This window comes from Oryx dammah, unplaced genomic scaffold, assembly GCF_014754425.2.
Source record: "Oryx dammah isolate SB20612 unplaced genomic scaffold, SCBI_Odam_1.1 HiC_scaffold_12, whole genome shotgun sequence".
NCBI lineage: Eukaryota > Metazoa > Chordata > Mammalia > Artiodactyla > Bovidae > Oryx > Oryx dammah.
The window spans coordinates 67,999,432-68,022,554 of NW_024070196.1; the positions used below are offsets into that span (position 1 = coordinate 67,999,432).

Sequence of the window (23,123 nt, forward strand, 5' to 3'; positions counted from 1 at the left end):
ATGCCGTTCCACCCGGTGACGGCGGCGTTGATGTACCGGGGCATCTACACCGTCCCCAACCTGCTGTCGGAGCAGCGCCCTGTGGACATCCCCGAGGACGAGCTGGAAGGTGAGTGCCCCGCCGGGACCCCCGCCGGCCTCCTACCTGTGCGCCCAGGTGAAACGCGGTCTTAAGGGCGCGGGGGCTGGGGGGCTGTCTGCGGGTGCCGCCTGCCAGGTGGGCGCTCCAGCGAACAGCTGCGCGGGGAGGCCGGACCCGGTCGCACCCCCGGGCGCCGCGGTGGGGGGTCGCGAAGGCGGAGGGCCGGCCCAGCCTCAGCCGCGTGGTCCCCCGCGCTGCGGAAACTTGCCGGGCCCCGCAGCGGGGTCACGGGGCCGCGCAGTCCGCGGTGACGGTGCGGCAACGCGGCGGGTTGGGTTGGGGGTCTGAGCTGTGCACCCCCGCCAGCGCCGGCCCCCGGAGCACCCGCATCCTGATCCCCTCGGCGGCGCTCGCCCGCGGCTCTGCACTCGCATTGACATTCCGCTCGTGTCGCTTTTAAAATCCAATCTGCTCGGGCAGCCAGAGAAGGGGAGCGGGCGCCTGCCCTGCTCCCGCCGGCGGCCGGCCGCCCCCAGCCCCTGTTGCAGGGCCCGTAGCCCTTTCCCCACAGCCCTGCGGGGACCCCCGGCCCCGAGCGCCGGGAAGGCGGCTAGGGAGGTGGTGGCGACAACAAGTGGCCAGACTGGGCGGCTTGGTCGCGATAACCAAGCCTGATAGGGAAAGGCAGAGGGGGACGCGACTTGATCTGTTTCCCGAGTCCCTCCACCTCTGGACATGAATGGGGACCTTGGGCAATGGGCTGGGCAGGATCAGAGCAGATCGCAGAGCCCGGGGTCCTCAGACTGAGGATTCTGGGCAGCAGTGAGACCCCTGGGGCCTGCAGCTCTTTCCCTACAGGACCGGGGGCAGGGGCTCAGGTTTCCCCTCCCCCTAGACCTCCTGAGAGCCCTTTGCAGTGGAGTGAGGGGCTCTGGGCTGATGGGGGTCTCGGCCCCATGGGATCTGCTTATCTACTGTTAGGGGAGGGCCTGCGATCACCCAGAGGCTGGGCCTCTCTTCAGGTACTTTAGAGCCAAGGGTCTCTGAGATCTGGGGCTCAATGGGGCCTTTGTGGGGTACAGCTGAGACACCAGTGCAGTCAGGGGTGACCGTGGGAGCACAAGCCACGGAGAGAGGTCCAGCCGCACCCCCAAGCCCTGGAGGGAGCAGATCTTGAGGGAGTCAGAGGGGATCAGGGGGGAAGATTAAGGGGACAAGGCGCCCCCACCCCCAAGCCCGCACTGCACCACCGTGAGCCACCTGCTTCTCACCATGGCCCCCCGAAAGCCACCAGAGGTTGGGAGAGCCGTAGAAATGGGGTCTGGTGTCTGACGCGGGCAGGACAGATGGATGGGTACCGCTACTGGGTCTCTGGCCTTGAACTCCAAAGCCCAAGTCCGTGCCCTGTCTGGGCCAAAGCCCAGGAACTAGAGTCTCATTCAGGGCCTAGGAAAACGAGGGGGTCCAGTGAGAGGCAAGAGGGCGGGGGTGGGGCATCGGCCGTCCCTGCCCTAACACTGTCTGCTCCTGTCCCGGGCACCCCAAACCTCTTACAGTAACCCTTTCACAGGCCCTCATCCATCCCTTCCTCCTGGCCAATCGGGCAGGGATACACTTTGTCCCCCCTGCACCCCAGGCAGCTTTCATCTCATTCTCTCCTCTTGCTCCCAGCATCCCACCATGCCCCTGGCAGCCTTGCTGGGGCCTTACTGGTCCATCTTCTCCTGATCTCCCAGCCCTGGAGTACAGACCCCAAGGAAGGAGAGGTAGGAGGAGACTGGGATGCAGGGGTGAGCAGGGCACAGGGCGAGCAGTGCAGGGGCAAGGAGCCCGCAGGCTCCCCTTGGACTGCATGGCGGACATGCTGGCAGGAGCCCAGGAGTGTTAGTCACCAGCCACACCAAACGCGCTGCCTGCTTCTCGCCCGTCCCCTTCTCCCAGGCCTTGTGGAGCAGGGGGCCCTGGCACAGGGGACACCTGAAGGGCAGGGCTCTCCCTGGCCGGGGGGAGGCAGATGATGCCTGTAAATGCTTGGCGGTCCCCACCCGTCTGGGACAGCCTGTGGGCAGCCAAGGATGAGGACAGGAAGTCCTCTGTGACTGACCCCCTTTTTGGCTGCAGGCACTCTGGAAGCCCTCCTCCGAGGAGACCAGGTCTCTGCAGGCCCCAGTGGTCCTTGGATGCCAAGGGCTGGGTGGGAAGGGTGACCATCCATGGCACAGAGTCCCCCTCTGCCCCGTCCACCTCCCCAGTGACCCGTCAGTGCTCCTGTCCCACCCAGGCCCTCGGCTGGGGGACGCCCGTCGGTGGGCGAGCCACATGTACCGAGGACAGCGAGCCCAGCAGCTTGGGCTGAGATGCTGCAGACAGTACATGCCTGCTTGCAGAGATCCAGGGGGCGATTAGGACGAGGGAGGGAGGTGGAGAGCGCTGGCTTAAGGTAGAGGGCTTCCTAGTCAAGCGAGGGGGGCTCGAATCTCTGCTCCTCGATTTATGGAGTGACCTCGGACAATCGCTTGCTTTTTGCCTCGGTTTCTCCATCTGTAAAATGGGGTTGGACTTGCCCCTCCCCAGGGCCACAAGTGACAGAGGACATGATGGAAGTGCTCAGCACAGGGCCTGGCACAGGGCTCAGTGGGGGCTCGGAGACCAGGGCAGCAGTGGGGAGGGGAAGGAGTCGGGAGAGGGAATCGGGGAAGGCCCACGAGGAAGAAACACGCGGTATGCGGGGGACTGGGCCAGAAAGGCAGGCTCGGGGGAGGGGCGGGTGGAAAGGGCCTGGAAGGTCTGCGGAGGCACTTAGGGACCCCTGGGTGGGTAGATGTGGCCGGGCAGAGCTGGCCTGGGTCCCTGGCCCTCCTTGAGCAGAGGACAGAATCCCCCAGATTCTCCCTGAGATGCACGCTGCACAGCCCCCAGTTGCCGGGCCTGTGGCTGACCCCAGTGGCATCGACGGACTTGAACAGCTGAGGGTGGGAGCTGGGGAACGGCAGGCCCTCACCCAGCCCTCCCTCAGAGGAGGAGGCAGACAGATGGACAACTGGACAGACAGGCAGACAGCCACCAGGGCAGGGGTCTGGGCTTGGCACCTGACCTGCTCAGACAGACAGTGGAGTCTGCACTGCGTGGCCAAATGGGGCATTCTGGGTACAGAGGGGTCCCCTTTCCTGCCCCTCTCTCCCACAAGCCCAGCAGCCACCTCTGTGCAGGCCAGAAACTCAGGGAGGCCAAAGTGCTGGGGCACAGGGCCAATGCCGCGGAGAGGAGTCGTCACCGCAGAGGACACATTCTGCCCCCTGAAAGTGACCTCCAGCCCACACACCCCTTCTCTGGACTCCGGCTCCCGTGGGGCTGGTTGGGGACTCAGGCCCTGACGCAGCTCCCCGGGCCAGGGGAGGGATTGAGGGCAGAGGCTGGAGGCAGCAGGAAGGGACCCGTGTCGGCCTGGAAACTCAGAGGCCCTGCCAGCCCTTGCCCGGGCCAGGCGTCCCCATGCCAAGATGGAGTGAGGCAGGCTTCCCCCGGCCTCCAGGGCAGGAACAGAGTGAGGCTTTCGGGGAAACACGCCCAGCTGGGCTGTGTCAATGGCAGCAGCAGCAACAGGCAAGCCGTGACGCCCACCCTGCTCCGGGAGCCCCCAGCAGAGTCCAGGTCTCTGGGATTGGGCAAGAGTCACACTCTCAGCTCACAGACGAGTCTGTGGAGGTTCAGAGAGGAAGGTGCTGTGTCCAGGTCTCTTGGCTGCTGAGCAGCGAGGCCAGACTCCAAGGCCTGGGCCTCCAGGTCCTAGTACCAGCAAACAGGAAGGCTGGCCTGGTGTCTGAAGCTCCCTGAGACCTCCCTTCTCCTTCCTGCTCCGCCGAACACCTGGGATGTTCTGATTTATAGCATCCTGCTCTGAGGCAGGCCTGGCCTGGCCTGGCCGAGCTCTCGCCTGCTTGATTTTCTATCTGTTCATTTCTGTAGCCCCATTGTACAGGTGAGCAAACACCCACCCGAGGGCACCTGGCCAGGATGCAGGAGAGCTGGGATCTGGCCCAAGTCTCTATGACTTGGTGCTGATTCTCTGGCTGAGAAGGTGATCCCTGAAGTTGGCCTCAGAGAATCAGCAGGGGCCAGGTCGTGGCTCTGAGCAAGGCCGAGGACACAGAGCAAGACTGAGTGTGAGCCGGGCGTGCCAGGGAGGAGTGGCTAAGGGGACATGTGGAAGGGGAGGTGGGAGTGTTTGGACTGATCCAGTGGTTTTGGGAGGTTCGTCCTGCCTGAGAAAGGGGTGCCTCTGGGACTGTCGCCTGCCTTCGTACCCCAGGATTCACCTGCCCTCCTCTGTCCCCTGTGTGTGTATTTTCTCAGGACTTTTAGAAGGGGGTCAGGGGCTCCGACAGAAGCAGCCCTGGGCTCTTGCAGGGCACACCTAGCCCCTGTCGGGGTGGGAGAGACAGCCTGGGCCCCAGCTCATTGCAGGGAAGCGAGCCAGCACCCACTGTAGCACCACGGTGCTATGAGGCTGCAGTTTGGCCATCCCACCCTGAGATCTCCCAGCCGAGGGCCCAGAAAGATGGGGTGCCTTCCTTGGGTTCCCACTTCTCACAAACCAGCCCCTGACCTGGGCGTCTGAGGGTGATCCCCCTCTTCTGCAGTGGCCCCTGGGGTGAGGGTTTCCTTAGCGGCTGCACGAGAGGACAAGCAGCACCCCAGCCGCCCCCTGCCTCTGGCTAACACTTGCCCTTACTAGGATCATTTGTAAGCGAAGAGTAAATGGGTTCTGAGAGGTGGCCCCACACCATGTGGACCATGAACTTCTTTCTGTTCAGCTCCTCTGTGTGTGCTCCAGATGTAGGAGTGGGTCCCTGAATCAGTCATTCATTTAACCATTTATTAGCAAATGGCTCGGTTTGGATGACTGCACCGTTCCAGTCACGGGACACAGCAGTGAACAAGACCCACCCGTCCCTGCTCTCATGGCATCTCATAGTTCACAGTCCAGCGCGGTCAGGAAGGAATCCTCAGGGGAAGGGGTCTGTGGGAGCCAGAGGAGGGCCAGAGTCAGCTGGGGTGGGGGCGGGGGCGGGCAGGAAGGGAGGTGATGCTGTCCATCCTTGCTGGGAACCAGGGATGTATCCAAGTTTGCCACGGAGAGGGGAAGAGCGTTGCAGGCAAAAGGAGCCTCATGTTCAGAGGCCTGCAGGGGGAGCAGCCCTGGTACCCACCTGGATTGAAAGGGCCCCTGGGGCTGGAGTTCAGGACACGTAAGGTGGGCAGAGCCTGGGGCTGGGTCAGGAAGCCAACAGAGCCAGCAAAAAACCCAAGTGTGTGTGTGTGTGTGTGTGTGGTCAGGAGGCCAATAGAGCCAGCCAAAAACCTGTGTGTGTGTGTAGGGTCAGGCACACAATGCCTGGCTGCAATGCCAGTGTCTTCCTCTCTTACCCAGGACTCCCAGGGGACTGGAACCCCCACAGCAGCTCTGGAACTGCTGGACCTCTGCTAACATTCCTCTGGGGGTGGGGGGGCTCGTGACTTTTTCAATGGCCCAGGGAAACTCTAGGTGGGCGTTGGCCTGGAGTTCCCCGGGTCCAGGGTTTACAGGAGCCCCTGGCCTGGCTCAGCTCTCCCTTCCAAGCTGCTCCTCTGGCCAAGCAGCCACTGGTTAGGAGACTGGTTTCTCAGGCCCTACCTAGGATTGGGGAGGGGGGTGGCAGTCCAGAGTCAGAGGGTCTGGGGGCCTAGGCAGCTCAGGTGAGGCCTGTGGACACTGTCCTGGCCTGCGTGGCAACTGGAACCTTCAGGGAGATGCCGGGTGGGATGAACCTGATGAAGTTTGGGGCTTCGGCCGCAGCCGCCTTGCCATGTGGCTTGGGACACATGGCCACCCTCTTTGGGCTCTAGTGGGTCCAGCAGAATAAGGGGCTGACCCCAAGGTGCAGGATCCCATGGTCAGTCTCAGGGGCTCACAGACCCCCACACTGGCCACCTAGCCTCCTAGACCTCACTTTCCCGGTGTGCAGTACGCCTGTCCTTCCAAAACACCTGCACGCGTGAGCTCCCCTCTGCCTGCAAACTGAACAAGGAGACCCCCGGGAACCTGAGCCGAGGGGGTGAGAGGGGACTGAGAGACCCTCCCCACAATGGGAGGTGCTCTGTAGGACCCTTCTGGGGCTGAGTAACAATGAAGGAACAGCAAGTTCAGAGACAGAGGTGGAAAGGTGAACCGGGAGAGTTTAGAACCCTTCAACCCTCCACCGTTCCTGGATATCTTTGGTAAAACGTCACACCACGACTGCCCATTTTACTGTGGGTAAGACTGAGGCTGGTCCAAGGTCACTCATCGAGTTTCTTGTTCTCAGGCTCCCAGCCCTGTGCCTTGCTCTCCACCCGAGTCACCCAGGTTCCTCAGGGCTGTCTCCCTCTCCATACCATGTGGTGGTCGGGTGGGAGTGACCCCCACACCTCAGCTGGCTTGGGCCTGCGGAGGCGCCTCCATCCATCCTGTCTTCCCCCAAATCTTGGGCTCCAGGAGACAGTCTGCACCCAGCTGTTAGCCCGGAGCTGCGGCTGCCTCTCGCGGCCGCCATTAACCAGTGCTGGCCGGTGTTAACGAGCTGAGCCTGGGGAGGAAGTGTGATGGGGATAGGGGGGAGGGTGGAAGGAGTGGAGGAAGGATGGGAGGAGTGGGGGTGGGCGGGAAGCCTCCGGCAGCTCACGGAGGACTGGCTCCCCGCCGGAGTCCTCCCTTGCACAGCGGGCTCCGTGGTGCCAGCCACACGGGGTCGTTGTGAGCACGCCTGGAGAGGCTGTGGGAGCCTGGCACGCCGAGCCCGAGACCCCGGGTGGTCTCATCACCGCCGCCGCCCCGGCTCCACTGCTGCTAGCTTGGCCTGCCCCGAGCTCCAGGGAGGCAGCGCTGTAGTGGACACTTGGGCCACCCGCTGACTGTCTCTGACCAGACCTGCGGGGTCCCAGAGGGTGGTAACGGTCAGGGGTGGGGGGCACAGCCTCCATCCTGCGCTCAGGTGGTGGGGTCTGGGGTCCTGGGGGCCTGGGGAGGGGGCTGTCGGGGACAGGGGTGAGGTCCTGACTGGCTCTGCCCCTCCCCCAGAGATCCGAGAGGCTTTCAAAGTCTTCGACCGTGATGGCAACGGCTTCATCTCCAAGCAGGAGCTGGGCACAGCCATGCGCTCCCTGGGCTACATGCCCAACGAGGTGGAGCTGGAGGTCATCATCCAGAGGCTGGACATGGACGGTGAGCTGTGCCCTGCCTGTTCCCTCACCCCTCACCTGCAGGGGGCTGGGGAGCCGAGTCTGGACCCTGAGCCCCCAGGACTGAGCTCACAGGGGTCCTGTCACTCTCACCACTCCCGGTCAGCCCCAAGCCCATGGCAGTTTGCAGCCAGGTCTGGCCCCATTTCTCAGCTGGACAACTGAGGCCAGACAGCATGTGACAGCCCCAGCTACACCCAAGAAGTTGGAGACTCTATACCTCTGAATTCCAAGAATTTTTCTTTTTTTGGCCGTGCTGTAGCTTGTGGGATCTTAGTTCCCCGATCGGGGGTTCAATCCGTCCCCCCTGCAGTGGAAGCAAGGAGTCCTAACCACTGGGACGTCCCCAAGAAAATTTTAAAGTACAGAAAAGTAAGAATATCTCTACTAAATGGGCTTCCCTGGTGGCTCAGTGGTAAAGAATCCGCCTACAAGGCAGGAGATGGGGGTTCGATCCCTGGGTTGGGAAGATCCCCTAGAGAAGGGAATAGTAACCCACTCTGGTATTCTTGCCTGGGAAATCCCACGGACAGAGGGGCCTGGTGGGCTACAGTCCATGGGATTGCAAAGAGTTGGACACGACTGAGCAACTAAGCAACAATATATTAATATGAAATATTCCAGTTCCCATCACCAAAAAGAAAAAAGAATCATTAGTCATATCTGCCACCTGGCTTTCAGTGAAGGAAAAGCTCATAAGCACCAGGAAGGCCCAGTCCTCTCCTCCCAGTCTACTCTGGCCCCTCCCACGTCCCCTCGCCACACAGACAGCACATGCCCACCTGGGCCAGTGGTCCTCCATCCTGAGCTTCCTTTCCTGTGTGTGGTGGGGAGGATGTTTGGCCCTACAACCGCTCCGGGGAGCAGGGTTCGGGGTGAGACGTGCCTCCCATTGGCAAGGCCACTCAGGGCCTGCCTGCTGCCCGCCCCACCCCCCCACACCTGTCAGGTGGGACCTCCGCACACTCGGGGGCTTCAGCGTCAGCCCAGAGCCTGGCACGAGAGGCTCCGAGGAGGGGACTTCCTGGGTCCCCCACTGGCCCGCAGTGCCCAACTGACTGGAACTCTGCCCGCTCCAGGTGACGGCCAAGTGGACTTTGAGGAGTTTGTGACCCTCCTGGGACCCAAGCTTTCCACCTCGGGGATCCCAGAGAAATTCCACGGCACTGACTTTGACACCGTCTTCTGGAAGGTACGCCCTGGCTGACTGGAGGGCTGTACTGGGGCCACTGAAGGGTCGGGCCCGTGCTGCAAAGTGGGGGCAGTGACGCCTCCAGGCTTCTGTCCGCTGGGCCAAGGGCTCCTCTGGGGAGGCCACTGTTGGTCAAGGACTCAAGGAGAGGGGTGAGTGGTTCCCAGCCCTCCGGGACCTAGAGGCTTGTCACCGGTGTGGCCGCAGGGGCTGGGTGGGGCGATTGGTGGTGGTGGCCGTGGTGGCCGCGGCCAGAGCAGCGTGTCCGCCTCCCCCCCCCAAGTGTGACATGCAGAAGCTGACCGTGGACGAGCTGAAGCGGCTGCTCTATGACACCTTCTGCGAGCACCTGTCCATGAAGGACATCGAGAACATCATCATGACGGAGGAGGAGAGCCACCTGGGCACGGCGGAGGAGTGCCCCGTGGACGTGGAGAGTGAGTGGCCCCCCGGGACCCCCTGGGCGGGGCAGGGGAGGAACTCCAGGTTGGGGGGAGCGCTGGGGGGCCTCGTCTGCCCCAGACCCCACGTCTCCACGCGCCCCGTGTGGGAGTGCAGGCGGCCCCTGAGTCCCTCGCTTGGCTGTCCCTTCTGTCTCTCTGCTGCTCCTCGGTGGCGGCGGCCGCAGCCTGCTCCAACCAGCAGATCCGCCAGACGTGCGTGCGGAAGAGCCTCATCTGCGCCTTCGCCATTGCCTTCATCATCAGCGTCATGCTCATCGCGGCCAACCAGGTGCTGCGCAGTGGCATGAAGTAGGCGCCTGGTGCGCAGGGCCGGGGGCCACTCTGCACCGGCCGCCCCGCAGCTCTCCCCCTCCACTGCCCCCTGGGCCACCACCACGTGTACTTCAGGGCCTTGCATGGAGCCGTGGCCCCGGCCGTGAAGGGCCCGGCCCGCCTGCACCCTGCGTGCCCCACCCTGGCCTGCTGTACCATAGCACCAACTCTTCCCGCTGTCCGGGGCAGAGGGGGGCTCCTGGGACATTGAAAGGAGGAATCTGTGCAGGGCCCGGTAGCTGCTGGGGTCCCAGAGGCAGGAGGAGGCACCGTGTGCCCAGCGCCGTGCCCAGGGCCATGCAGGGGCAGGCAGGGGGTAGGCTGCCTCCTCCTGGAGTGGGACGAGGCTGGGGTCTCCTGGGCCCCGGTCCCTGGCACAGCCTGAGGAAGCCTCGCCCTCTGCTGAGTCCCTCCCTCTGACCTTCCCTAGACTCAAACCAGCCTTCGTCCTCACACTAGAGAATCAGCCCATTTCAAAGAGGAGGAGTCTGAGGTCCAGAAGGCTCCCAGAACTGGCCTCAGCTCCCCCCAGCAATGGTGATTTTCAGGAAGGGCAGAAGCTCACGAAAGATGTAGCCGGTAGCCACCCCACACATTGGGCTCCCCCACCAGAGGCCCAGTGACCAGGGGGCCTCATTGCCCGCCAGCACCCAGCATAGCATCTTGACCTGGAGTGCAGGGCTGGGCCGCGGACCACCCGGGCTGCCTCTGTGGTCTCCCTACCCATCAGGGGGCTGGCTCCTCCAGGGTGGAAGCCCCCCCCGCCATGTCGGTGCTGGGATGCTCAGCCAGGCCGCTCTCCCCAGCCCAGGGCCCGCCCTCCAGGGGTCGCCCACTTCTCCACTCCACCCAGGCCAAGACCCAGCTTCACGCGCCACCCGAGCTGAGCCACCTGTGCTCTGCGCTGGCAGACGTGAGGACCCGGCCGGCAGACCCGGTCCTCAGCTCCCTTCCCCAGATGCGGAGCCATGCCTGGTCTGGATCGGTCCCACCCGGCCGCGCTGAGCCTCCGCCAGCCCCTGAGGGAAGAGAAGGGTGCCAAGCACCGGTCAGCCCAGAGAGAACCACACCTCGCCCATCTCCCGACCCAGGGCCAGAGTGCGGAGCGGAGGGCGCCAGGCGAGCAAGGGCAACTGTGCCACTGTGGTGACAGGCTTGCTTTATAAGCGTCCAGAAGGAAGTTCTCTGAGGTGTCTCCTGAGGGGGTCGGCATGGAGCAGCCTGGCACAGAGTCAGGACCAGGGCTGCACCTGGCTGGGGGCGGGCAGGGAGCACGCAGGCCTCAGAGAGGCCCAGGCTTGAGTTTCCGACGCTCCGTGGGGCACAGCCTTGGTGTCCGCCGTAGGAGCCCTTCTCTTGGTTGTGGCCGACTCGTGAGCTTGCCAGGCAGGGAGGAGGGGCTCAGCCCCACTGGACGCTGGGCTGCAGGGGCCACCCCCCAGGAGGGGGTGCCCGCAGGGACGGAGGCAGCTCCTGGACTGGCGGCCAGCCCATGGGGTACTGGAACACGGTGGCTCTCACAGGCTCGGCCCTAGACCTAGAGGGAAGGACGGAGAATTAAGAGTGGGGCGCTGTGGCCCAGGCTGGGGCACTACCAGCCCCCGCCCAGCTCACCCTCCCCACCAGCCCAGCTGTGGCGGCCCCCACCTCGCCCCCACTGCCTGAATCATCAGTTCAGGAAGGTAGAGCCTCAGAAACACGAGGGCCCTTTGAGCCCCGCCTCTAGGAATGCACCCAAGGAAATAGTGGGGATTGGGGGCAGAGACTGAGCTGAGAGAGATGGGAGGAACCTCAGGAGTCCACCTGTGGGGGAGGGATAAATGGATAAACGTATATGCACGTTCCCGTGGAGAATGCTATGCAACCTGTGTGAGAACAGAGGCAGACTCACATGCACTGACGAGGAAAGGTGTCATGACGTACTGTGAGACGAGGGCAGAAGCAGCAGCTTATAAAATAATGTATATAGCATGATACTATTTTTGTTTAAAGATATATAACATATATAAATGCATAAAAAGAAAAAAAACCTGGAAGACACAGCAAAATGTTAACAGTGGTTCTATCTGAGTGCTGCAATTATGGGTGATTTTTTTTCTACTTCTTTTATACTTTTCAAAGAAAAGTTTTACAAGCACGCAAGCCTTTGAAATCAGGAAAAAAAAATATTGTCTAAATTTTTTTTTTTTTAAGCCTCATTTCTCACGCTATTCACTCTCCTCCCCCTTAAAGTCCACCACCCCGGGAGCCACCTCCTGGGGACCGGGGCCTGTCTGAAGCACTCACCCCCGTTGTGCCCAGCTTGGGGCAGCCCTCTCCTCAGGGAGCCTCTCCCACCTGCTGCCATCCCCCAACGCTCCCACAACGTCCCACAACGCTCGCTCCTTCGGGACTTGACCCCCACGAAGGCTGCTGCTTGTGCTTAAGCCCCCTGCCCAGCCCTCCCGTCAACGCCTCACACCCCCAACCTGGCTCCGCATTCAGTGCAGGCGAGGCCCCCCGTGGCCAGCCGTCTGCAGGAGGAGAGGCCTGGAGGCTCGGGCCTCTCTCCAGCCTGACCCGCCGTCAGACCTGGAGCGAGGACTTCAGGCGGCCTGGGGACTCCCGTGGAGTGAGGAGAGGGGAGTCCCTGCTCGGCTGTCTGCTGCCTGCTGGAAAGCACAGACAGCGGCTCCCACCGTGATTTATGGCGTCGGGGAGAGTTCATAAACTCCAGCAGCCGCAGAGAAGGGTGGGAGTGAAGGGGGAGGCCCCGCGGCTGCTGGAAGGGACGCCCGGCTGCCAGCCAAGCCCCGCTGCTTCACAGAGAGGGCGTGACCCAACGGGGAGCCCCGTCCTGCCTCTGGACCTGGGCAGACGCCCGGGCGGCCAAGGGGTCCCGCCAGGAGAAAGGCACGTTCCCCAAGCTCGCAGGCCCTGAGCCGTCAGGGCGCACCCCTCCAGCCCGCACAGAGCGGACGGGGACGCAGGCGCCTGGTCTGCCCGTCACGGGGACAGGGGCTGCTCTCTCTTCTCTCTCGCTGTCCCCCGCCCTGGGCCCAGTTAGAAAGAGAGTCTCAGGGAGGCGCCTGGGCTGAACAGGAGCGCCCGGCTCCGAGACGGGTGCAGAGGGGAGATTAAGACGGATCAAGTCACAATCTGAAGCGCCAACAATGGAAAGCGCGATGAGCCCTGGCCTGGCTGGGGATGAGCCTGCTGGTCTGAGGCCAGCCCCCACATCCCAGCACTGCCCGCTCTGGCAGGCCTCTCAGTCTGCCAGGGTGGGGGGCAGTGGACACGCAAGCAGCCCCCCTCCAGCCTGCATCTCCCCTTCCCCAGGAGGGCTGGCCAGGCTCAACTTGAGGGCTCTGCTCGGCCTGGGGGGGTCAGAGCCCTCGGGGCTGGGTGGCCCCAGGTGGGCCAGGCAGCCACCTGGGCCCTGGGTGTCCCAGGAAGGGGGAAACAGACACATCCCGAGAGGTAGAGGGGCCACCAGACCCGTCCCCAGCAGGCGCATGCGGCACGAACACCCAGGAATGGTCCCCCGGGCCAGGCCCCTCTCCCCAAACGCTCTCCTCAGCCAGTGTCCTGGGTTGTGAGCTCTGGGCTGCCGTGAGGGGGAGGCCCAGGGCGGGGCGGGCCAGGGGAGGGGAGATGGCTCAGCTAATGCTTGAAGGATGAGTCTGACTCTGCCAGGCAGACGTGGCGGGGGTGGGGGGCAGTTCCAAGACGAGGAAATAGCACGAGGTGCCCCGAAATCAGGAACGCCCACCACATCTAAGAAGCCGCCAAGCGTCCTGACAGGACTGATGCGGAGGCCGGATGGGAGAGGTGAGAAGGCGACCCCCACGGGCCACAGAGGCGGCAGAGAAGGTGGGCGGTGGAGTCCAGGCTCCCCTGAGGGGGAGGAGGCCCGGAGGGTTTCAGCAGGGGCCCGGCCGGGAAGTGTTCTAGAAGCTGGTTGGGGCGGTTGTGTGGAGGGTGGGCCGCCAAGGTCATAACTGCTCCCGACAGGACCAGAGGAGGGGCCGTCACGCTCCAACATGAGAGTCAGGGCTGCACTGTGTGTTTTCAAGGTCGGGGCCCAGATTTAAAAACAGGATTAATTTTAAAACAGCTTAACAAGCTCTCCTCACTGGGGCATGGGGAAGGCAGGAAGCTTGGCTGTCACCCTCTGTTGGAGCCTCAAGGGGAGGCCTCACCCCACAGACTGTGGCGACCGGGCCACGGACCACGAGGGCCCCCTGCAGCCATCACCGGTTCTGCAGCCCCAGTGCAGCCAGGCGCGGGGCGACCTCACCACGTCGGGCAGCTCCCGAGCACACCCCTTAGCCCTCTTCCTCCCTTCTCTCTCAATACCTGGTGGAAGGCCCCGGGAGCCCTGGCTCTGGCCTTGGTCGTGACCTTGAAGGGCAGAACCTGGGTTCCTGACCCAGGCTGCCCCATATAGGGGGTGAAGGGCACCCCATCTACTCCTGGGCCTCCTGAGTGCTGGGCCCAGGCAGCAGCCAGGCCAGCCCCACCCCAGCCCCCTCCTCAAGGTCAACGGCAAGGAGTCTGTCACCCCCCTGTGCCATCCCGGCTCTGCCCGCTCAGAGCTGTGTGCCCTCCGACAAGTCACCCCTCCCATGAGCCTCCCTTCCCCTTCTGCAGGGTTGGGGCAACCGTGGCCCTCTGGCAGGGTCTAGAGGGGACAGTGACCATGGTCAGGCCCCTCCCTCTGGCAAGGGACACTTGGTGCTGTGGACTCAAGCTGGCTTGGCCACCTGCCCGCCTTCAGCCAGTGCAGACTGCTATAAGGGAGAAGCCACCAAGGCAGGGCACAAGGCTGGGCATGGGAGCCTACAAGCGAGTGCCCATCAGCCTCTGGCCAGGGCCTGGGGACCAAGAGCCCCGATGTGGCCCCCTGGGGAGTCCTATGTGGGTATCCGTGTCTGGTCCCTGGGCCGTTGGCGGCAACAAGGGTGAGCTGGCTGGGGTCCTGCTCCTGGAGGGCACGGAGTGGGGAACCCAGGGCCTGTACCTGCTGCTTGGGGTGGAGCTCAGCTGCTTGGCTCGCTTCTCTAGCCAGTCCTCCAGGTGGACCTCAGGAAGCTCGGCAACGTCCAGCGGCCACTCCCTGGCCCGCCTCTCCTCTGGGGGGACAGAGAGACAGGCCAGAGTGAGGGACATACCCACCCCCACGCTCCCGGTGGAACCTTCTGGGGTGGGGGGCACAGGCTGGGAGGCCAGGAGCAGAGCCTCTGGCCTATCTCCACCTGCAGCCACCTGCCTCCCCAGGCAGCTCCCCGTGGGCCTCCCACTGCTTCCTCATCAAACAGAGAGCAAACTCTGGCTGCCTCCCAGCTTTCTGGAGGTGGACACGGGATAATGCGTGTTGAGAGCGTGGTCTTCAGGAGGGTTCAAACCCTCCCGGTGTCGGGAAGACAGTGTAGGCTGCAGAACAGGGCAGAGCCTGTGTGCGCCCTGCTCCATGGGCCTCTGGTTCTGAGAGATGGTGGTGGGGACGCGCTGCAGATACAGCTGGCTGCCGGGACGCACCGGTCCGGCCCACGGGCCTCACTTCTGCCCTGGAAAAGCGCTGAGAGACCTCTGTGTGTGCCAGGGCTGCGGCCGCACTGCCACCAGCCCCCCAGGGCAGGCACTGCCCACAGGGTCTGACTGGTCAGAGGGGAGCGAGGCCCATCGGGGGATGAGGGCGAAGGCCAGGCCGCCCCAGACACTCGCTGGCCACGTGGATGGAGGCACCATGTTTGCCGGGGGCTCACGCGAGGCTGTTTCTCCATGGGTCAGTGAAGGGAGGCAGAAGATCGACAAAGACCACCTAAGAGGGAATTCCCTTTCCTCTAATTGCAGCGGTAAGAAGTGAATGGCAGACAAAGGCGGACGGGCCAGTCTCCAGGCGGACGCTGACCTCGCCTTTCCATAGAGCACCCTGAGGTCAGGGAAGGTGCTCTCTTCATCTCCGTGGACCCAGAGCGGCAACAGGGGATCTGCCAGGGACCAAGCAGGGACCCCAAAAACTGAGGAAGGGCATGTGGGTGTGTAAGAATGAAGGGCAGGCCAGTAGGGCCCCAGCGGGGCTGAGGCACACCCTCCCGACTCCCGAGCAGGAAGCCATGCGTCTCACTTTAAGCCCAGCCGGGGATGCGGACAGGAGCTCCTGGTTCCTTCCCCACTTGTGCCCAAGGTGAACTGAAGGTGGCTCCTGATGCCACAGGCTACCGGACATGGCGGTCACAGAAGAGGGGGTGGGGGCAGGCGCAGGGCAGCAGCCCCCAGCACTCTCGCCCCCAGCCCAGGGACCCCCGGAGACGCACCCTCCACCTGGACGCTCAGCTCCTGCAGGCCTCGCTCTGACATGTGGGAGAAGCGGCAGCTGGAGCCAAAGTCGCACTGGCCTGCAGCGGGAGGACAGAGTTAGTCACTGCTGGAACGGACGCCCCGGGCTGAGGGGCGGCCTGAGGAGGGGCTGCCCCAGCCCTGAGGAAGAAGCTGCACTCTCTGGCCTGGCCACAGGGGCTGCCAGAACCACCTGTCTGGTCCCCCAGGCCCTGCTCGAAACCCTTCCCTGGCTGGAGACCAAAGTCCACTGTAGCTTTGAGTGAGTGAGTGAGTGGAAGTCGCTCAGTCGTGTCCGACTCTTTGCGATCCCTTGGACTATACGGTCCATGGAATTCTTCAGGCCAGAATACTGGAGTGGGTAGTCTTTCCCTTCTCCAGGGGATCTTCCCAACCCAGGGATCGAACCCAGGTCTCCCGCATTGCAGGTGGATTCTTTACCAGCTGAGCCACCAGGGAAGCCCAAGAATACTGGAGTGGGCAGCCTATCCCTTCTCCAGCGGATCTTCCCAACTCAGGAATTGAACCGGGGTCTCCTGCATTGTAGGCGGATTCTTTACCAACTGAGCTGAGGGAAGCCCCAGGGAAGCCCCTCTAGTGACTGGGTTCCATTAAGCCTCTGCAGGCTTGTCCCTTGTCAACTCCCCCTACCCGAGTCCCATCAAACTATGGGAGGACCCTGTGAGGGTCCTGCTTCCTCGTGCCTGGCCCGCTGGCGGCCCCTGCCCAGGGCTCATGGTTGGGGGTGGGGCACAAAAGCTGGACTGCTTCCCCAGAGAGGCTTTCAGAGCAGCTTTGTCAAGGAGGCAACCAAAGTCCAGGGTGGCTTTCCGAATCTCAACTGTGGAGACTAAAAAGTAACTCAAGATAACAAGAGACTGTGGGGCTGGGGGAGGGATAAACTGAGACTGACACACACACCCTCCTGTATATAAAACAGATAGCTGATGAGAGTCTGCTGTGTAGCATGGGGAACTCCATCAGTGCTCTGTAACGGCCTACATGAGAAAAGAATAGTGATAGAAATATGCGTGTAACTGAGTCACTTTGCCGTACACCTGAAACTGCTGCTGCTGCTGAGTTGCTTCAGTCGTGTCCGACTCTGTGCGACCCCATAGACGGCAGCCCACCAGGCTCCCCCGTCCCTGGGATTCTCCAGGCAAGAACACTGGAGTGGGTTGCCATTTCTTTCTCCAATGCATGAAAGTGAAAAGTGAAAGTGAAGTCCCTCAGTCATGTCTGACTCTTAGCGACCCCATGGACTGCAGCCCACCAGGCTCCTCCGTCCATGGGATTCTCCAGGCAAGAGTACTGGAGTGGGGTGCCACTGCCTTCTCCGACACCTGAAGCTAAAACAATGTAAATCAACTGGACTCCAACAAAAATTAGGAAAAAAACAAACACAGGAGATAGAGGTGCCCTAAGACAGCCTCACGGACCACGCCATGTTCAGGAGACCCTGGGGGCAGTGCCATCTCCTGAGGGGAGCGTAGCGGTTCACCCCGCTTTCCGAGGCCAACAGCAGTACCTGTCCCGGGTGCCAAGCTCCCTCTTACACCTTGCTAGCCACCACGGTGCTCCTCTTTGCTTTGGCTTCGAGGAACCTCAGGGCCAGACCCTTAGTGAGCAAGCAGGACCTCGGGACAAGCCTGGAGGAGACAAACTGCTCTCCAGCCTTGCCCTATTCTTCCTGCCCTTGTTTTCACCTGCCTTTGGCTCCTTTGCCTGCTGAGGTTTCTGGCTCTTGGAACTACATGCATCTTTACTAGCTGGGTACGGAGCAGTGAAAGTGACACCCAGCACCCTTTGTTTGAACTCTGAAGCTTCTCGCTGTTGTCGACCTGTTAGCGTCTCCAGCCGTGCCTGCCGAGAGGGAGGGCGCAGTGAAGGTCGGGCTCCCAGGCTAACTTAATCAGCCAGTCTATTACACCCATTGGTGTCTCCTGGATTGACTCGCAGGCTCTCGCTCACCCAGCGCTTGCTTGTCCTGGGTGACCTGATAAAATCACACGCTGAGGTCTGAAGAGCTAAGGACCAAGCCCTGGCTGTCATAAGGCATAAGCCCCCGGGAAGGCCCCCAGTGACTGAGACCACAAAGTGGGCTCAGGGTGGTGGCTGGGGTGAGGGCAGGGGACACGCTGTGCAGAGGTCCAGGCAGGCCAGATGGACCCCAGGCAGGCAGGGGAAGGGAGGGACCTGGACTGCGCAGGGCACCTTACCTGTCAGTAGAAACTTCCGGCAGGGCCTCTTGTTCTGCTCATCCAGCAAGATGGCAGCTGCATCTGCAAGGAGACAGGAGCTGGGCTCAGACTGTGGCTGCAGACGGGCACTTCCCACCACCAACACCAGGGACGGGGAGAGTGCCTCACCCAGCGAGGAGGGTAAGAGGGGACGACCACAGGCAGGGATGCGGGGAGAGGGAGCCGAGCCTCAGGAGACCTCAGCCCCACCCGGCCAAAGCCAGGACAGGTGTGAGGTCCGGACTCTCAACCGTGCATGGCGGATCACCTGGGGAGTTTTTTTAAGTCCTGGTATCAGATGGTTTAGTCGCTAAGCTATGTCTGACTCTTTTGCGACCCTATGGACTGTAGTCTGCCAGGCTCCTCTGTCCATGGGATTTTCCAGGCAAGAATACTGGAGTGGGTTGCCATTTCCTTCTCCAGAGGATCTTCCTGACCCAGGGATCAGACCCGCATCTCCTGTGCCTCCTGCACTGGGGGTGAATTCTTTACTGACCCAGTCACCAGGGAAGTGGGTTTCCCGGGCTTCCCTGGTGGCTCAGTCAGTAAAGAATTCACCCACAGTGCAGGAGATCCAGGTTCAATCAGAAGACTTCTTTGTACTGTTATCGCAACTTCCTGAGATTCTACCATTCCCTTCTCCAGGGGATCTCCCCAACCCAGGGATCGAACCTGGGTCTCCTGCATTGCAGATGCCTTACCATCGAGCCACCAGGGAATCTCATATTGAATATTAAATCTTATATGTTGGAATTTAAATTCTGTTTGAAGTTTAAACCTTGTGTGCTCCTTGGTGGGCAAGGAATCAATTGGTCAAAATCTGTGAGTGAGCGAGGCACACAGGATGGTGACCTGACCCAGACCCCTCACGTCGCCCTGGAGGAGGGCACAGCCAGGCCTGGGCTGTGCACTTTCCCCGTCCATCCACCACCTTTTCCAGAGGCTGCTAGGGTAAAGGAAAGACCAGGGGCTTCGGAGCCTAGGTTCACAGGATCCCAGGCAAGCTGCTTAATCTCTCCAAGTCTTGGGTTCCCCACATGTCAAATGAGAGGAAAACGCTCACCTGGTAGGGCTGCTGTGAACATTTAATAAGTTAATGGATGGACAGCAGTTGGCAGAGGACGCCACACATTAGAATTTTGCCGGGAAAGTGGAGCTGGGAGCAGCCTCAGCGCCAGGGTCCCCAGTGATGCTAATGTGCAGCCAGAAGTGGAAGCTCAAACAACAGGAGCAGTTCTTACTCCGTGACCCCTCATAAACCCATCATATATGCAAATAGGCCCATTTTGCAGATGGGAATACTGGGGTTCACGCAAGGAAAAGGGGCACACAGAGAGGAACTGGCAGTGCCAAGTTTGAACCCTCTCTGTGAGTCTCAAGCCCCTGGCCTTTCTTGTGTGGCTGCTGATTCCTTGGTGTTGGGCTTCCCTGATGGCTCAGCACGTAAAGAACCTGCCTGCAATGCAGAAGACACAGAAGGGGCGGGCTCAGTCCCTGGGTCAGGGAGACCCCCCGGAGGAGGAAATGGCAATCCACTCTAGTATTCTTGCCCGGGAAATTCCTTGGACAGAGGAGCCTGGAGGGCTACAGTCCATAGGGTCTCGAAGAGTTGGACGTGACTGAGCAGCTGAGTGCCAGCAGTGAGTAGCTGGCTGATGGGGGCCCCTCACCTCCCCAGGTGGGCCAGCTGACGGCTGGGGGTGGGGCTGGGCTGCTGAGGTCTGCAGTCAGTTATCAGAGCACTCACTCCCGGCCTGCCTGCCGGAGCGTGGGTGCAGCTGGCAGCGTAGAGCAGGGTCCATCTGTCAGTACTAGGCCTGTGATTCAGCCCACCCCGCTGGTGCCAGAGGCTTCCCCTGGGGAGGTGGGCCCGTGGAAGGCACCTGGACACTGCTCAGAGCCTCCCCTGCCACCCATCTCCCAGGCAGGATAGCGAAACTGGAAGAGGGGCTGAGTCTGAGTCTTGACAAGGTTGTCAAGACAACCCTATGGGGAAGGGCTCCAGGCTGCCCAGCATCTGGCTGCTGGCTCCAACTCTAGCCACACAGCAGAAGCTCCAGGCAGCTTTTCAAGTCTACTGAGCCCAAGCCTGTCTTTCCCAGCTTCTGTTTTATTTCATCTGAGGGGAGGGCTTGAGAAAATGCTCCTCAGTGATGCTGAAATGCACCCAGGGTTGAGAACCCCCACCCCAGGCCCCGCCCCTCTGCCCGTCATTCAAGGCTTCTCGAGGTCTGACCCCATTGGTCCTTCTCGCTTCAGCTCTCCAGATGAACAGCTGCCCCACTGCCCTGGGTCTGTTTGCTCGTTCATTGAGACATTCGCCCAGCAAACATTTCCCGAGCACGTCCTGGGCGCTGGGCGCTGTGCCAGGATGAGGATTTAGTGGAGGACAAGTCAGACCTGGTCCTTCCTTCCACTCCGACAGTCACACTAATCCATGCGGCTATGAGCAATGTAAACAGCCAGCACGCAGCCAGATGACCTGCCCTGGCCCAGGGGTCGGAGAGGGCGTCCCGGAGGGCTCCCCCAGGGAGGGCAGGACAGCAGGAAAGGCCTGGCAGCGGAGGGGCCAGTACCGGCCGTGGCCAGCGCGCTGGAGCTTGGAGGGAAAGGCCAGCAGGGGTTCCGCCCTGACCGCGCTGTCCTAACGGGGCGTGAGGTCATGGGGCAGAAGGGCCCTGTTTTATTCACCTTTCGGTCTTCAGAGCCTCTCGGGCAGCCAGGTGCACTCCAGGTGCTCCCCAGCCCCGTGGCCAGCTTCAGCCCCTCCTCCTCGCCCTCTCTCCTGCGACAAGAACACCTGCTCAGGATGGAGCACAGGCTTTTCCCTAAGCTGTGGGCTGGAACACCAGCTCCTCAGAGAGGCCCTGTCCCTGTCCCCGGTGTCCCCCAGAGCCTAGCAAGGGCTCTGAGAATGGAGCCTCCAGTCAGGACTGCAGGGAGAGGAGCGCGCCTGCCACCTGCCCCTCCAAGGGCCCGTCTGCCCCAGGGGCCAGCAGCCCGGGCCTCTCTCTCTGGCTCTTCGGAGAGCCCAGGCCAGGATGGTCGCTGGCCCACGGTGCTTCTCCATGGATGATCAGAGCGATCGGAGACCAGGCTCCCCCTGCCGGGCCACCCAGCCTGCAATGCTCACCTCGAAACATCTCGTACCAGAGCTTCTTGGCCTTGAGGTGCTGCAGCCCGTTCAGGTGCTTCTTGCGGTTGTGGAGGTTGTCCTGGAAGGACCGGTCGCAGTAGTCGCAGAAGTAACGCTTCCCCATGGTGACCCGCGCTGGGAGCTACCACTGCCTGCAAGGTCAGGGCGCTGGGTCAGAGCATGGAGGGCACGCCACCAGCCCATCGGAGAGCAGAGGGGTGCGTCTGGGGCCTGGCCTGTGCCGGGGGAGGAAGGCTCCCAAACAGCCTGGGAGGAACCACACGGGCACCAGCGTGTTTCAACGCTCCCTGAGGGTTCTCATCTGCAGCCAGGCTGGAGAACGGCCGCCTGCCCCCCACTGGCCAGTCCCCCGCAGGGCCCCCCACACCTCTCATCTCCCCTCTCAGAGCTGTGCTCCTTCCATCTTTGCTCAAACACTGCCTTCTCAGTAATCTCCCGTGACGACTTCACTGACAACGGCAGAGCCCTCTGCTTGGCTTTCCCCATTCCCTGTTCCACTTTACCGCCTCTGAAGTAACGTTATTTGTTCTGTTTATTATGTTGTCTCTTCAACAGGAATGTGCGCCTGTAGGCTGGGATAGTTTTGTTGTGTGTTGCGACAGCCCCCAAAGTGGTGCACAGTACAGAGAAGGCAACCAAATGTGTGTTGAACACATGCATTAATTCCCATTTTCCTTATGGGAACAACTGAGGTTCAGAGAGAGGAAGTGACTCGCCCAAGGCCACACAGCTGGTACGAGGAAGGCAACCCCGGTGCCTGACAATCCCACCGCTGGTGTCTGCTCTTCCACACCAGCTCAAGGCTTAGAGAAGCCGGAGGGCTCGGGCGGGCACGCAGGCACTGAACGCTCAGGTGGTGATCACAGAGGAAAACAAGAACGGTTCAGGGTCTTCAGACCTGTAAGACCCCTCACCGGTGGTAACCACCGCAGCCGGAGGCAGGTGGCAACTCTGCGACTCATGGCCAGCCTTTGGGTCCCCGTTTGGTGTCACAAGATGAGAGGACAAACGGGTCCACTCAGGGCCATCAAGTGGGATCGGCAAAGGGCTGAGCCCAGAATCGTCCCACACCTTTCAGGTCCTAGAGTCTGACCCCTCCTTTCCCAGAGTGGGTGCCTGAGGCCCCGAGGACGAGAGGGAAAGTGACTTCCCCAAGGTCACCAGGTAACAGCCCAGGCCAGCAGCAGAAAACCTGGCCCCCTGGGGCCCAGAGAATACAGTTAAAGCTGAGAGGTGATCCACAGGGCAGCCAGAGGGGGACAGATACATCTTGGGATGTATCCCTCCTGATAATGGGGAGGGACACAGAGACAAACGAGCCCCCTGGAGAAGGCCGCTCCCGCGACAGACAGCAGCCATTAAGTCAAGGGCAGTAATGGGATCGGGAACAGACAGTCACTCAAAATGAAAACGTATAAAACCTCTCTTCTCCTATTACTGCTGAGAAACCGTATCCCAGACACACGGACTTGATATATTAAATTTGGCAGCTCTAATACACCCCGTCTTGCCAATAAACTTATAGGAATTGGATTGAAATTGTAAGAGATGAACGTTTAACGGCTGAGTGCTTAACCAAGCCGTTTACAAGGCCTGAAGCAGCTCAGAGGAGAGGAATGGGCAGGGGGAAGCACCAGGGGAGAGGCGATCCTTGGGAGGCTGTGATGGAACAAGGGCTCTGGGCAGATGCTGAGCAAAACCCCCCAAGTCACTGGGAAGCCAGCTGCGTGACCCCAGACCCCTCCAGGCCCCTAGGTTCCAGCTAGGAATACAGGGCAGTGGGTCTGACTGGCTGGCTAATTGCTTAGAGAGCAGCACACAGAAGTCTGCTTATCCAAATGAATTATTAGTAAAAGAGAAATAGCAATACAGGGCTTCCCTGGTGGGCTCAGTGGTAAAGAACACACCTGCCAATGCAGGAGACGGGGGCTCGACCCGTAGCTTAGGAAGTTACCCTGGAGAAGGAAATGGCTACCCACTCCATTATGCTTGCCTGGAGAATCCCATGGACAAAAGAGTCTGGTGGGCTATAGTCCATGGGGTTGCCAAAGAGTCGGGTGCGACTTAGCATGTAAATAACGCTAACGATGTCTGGCAT

At 61.5% G+C, this 23,123-nt stretch overlaps 2 protein-coding genes across 3 annotated transcripts in view; one reads left to right on the top strand and one right to left on the bottom strand.

Moving 5' to 3' along the window:
* On the top strand, positions 1-11,427 carry CABP7 (calcium binding protein 7). The gene is made up of 5 exons (XM_040251013.1): positions 1-109; positions 7,179-7,322; positions 8,419-8,531; positions 8,815-8,968; positions 9,160-11,427. The coding sequence occupies exons 1-5, from the start codon at positions 1-3 to the stop codon at positions 9,285-9,287; spliced, it is 648 nt and encodes a 215-aa protein (XP_040106947.1). The 3' UTR covers positions 9,288-11,427.
* Positions 10,450-23,123, bottom strand: part of ZMAT5 (zinc finger matrin-type 5) — a 22,293-nt gene continuing 9,619 nt past the window's right edge. The window contains exons 2-6 of one of the 2 annotated variants that reach the window (XM_040251015.1): positions 21,002-21,156; positions 17,848-17,910; positions 15,607-15,687; positions 14,310-14,421; positions 10,450-10,838 (exon numbers count right to left, since the gene is read on the bottom strand). In XM_040251015.1, coding sequence (XP_040106949.1) covers positions 10,709-10,838; positions 14,310-14,421; positions 15,607-15,687; positions 17,848-17,910; positions 21,002-21,128 — 513 coding nt within the window. In that variant the 5' untranslated portion in view covers positions 21,129-21,156 and the 3' untranslated portion in view covers positions 10,450-10,708. Of the gene's footprint in view, positions 10,845-14,309; positions 14,422-15,606; positions 15,688-17,847; positions 17,911-21,001; positions 21,157-23,123 lie in introns of both variants that reach the window. The other variant, XM_040251014.1, reaches the window with a different exon arrangement.

Coding starts and splice junctions, on each gene's coding strand:
- CABP7 (XM_040251013.1), top strand. CDS start 1: ATGCCGTTCCACCCGGTGACGGCGGCGTTGATGTACCGGGGCATCTAC. Junction 110..7,178: donor CCCCGAGGACGAGCTGGAAG/GTGAGTGCCCCG, acceptor CCCCTCCCCCAG/AGATCCGAGAGGCTTTCAAA. Junction 8,969..9,159: donor GTGCCCCGTGGACGTGGAGA/GTGAGTGGCCCC, acceptor CGGCGGCCGCAG/CCTGCTCCAACCAGCAGATC.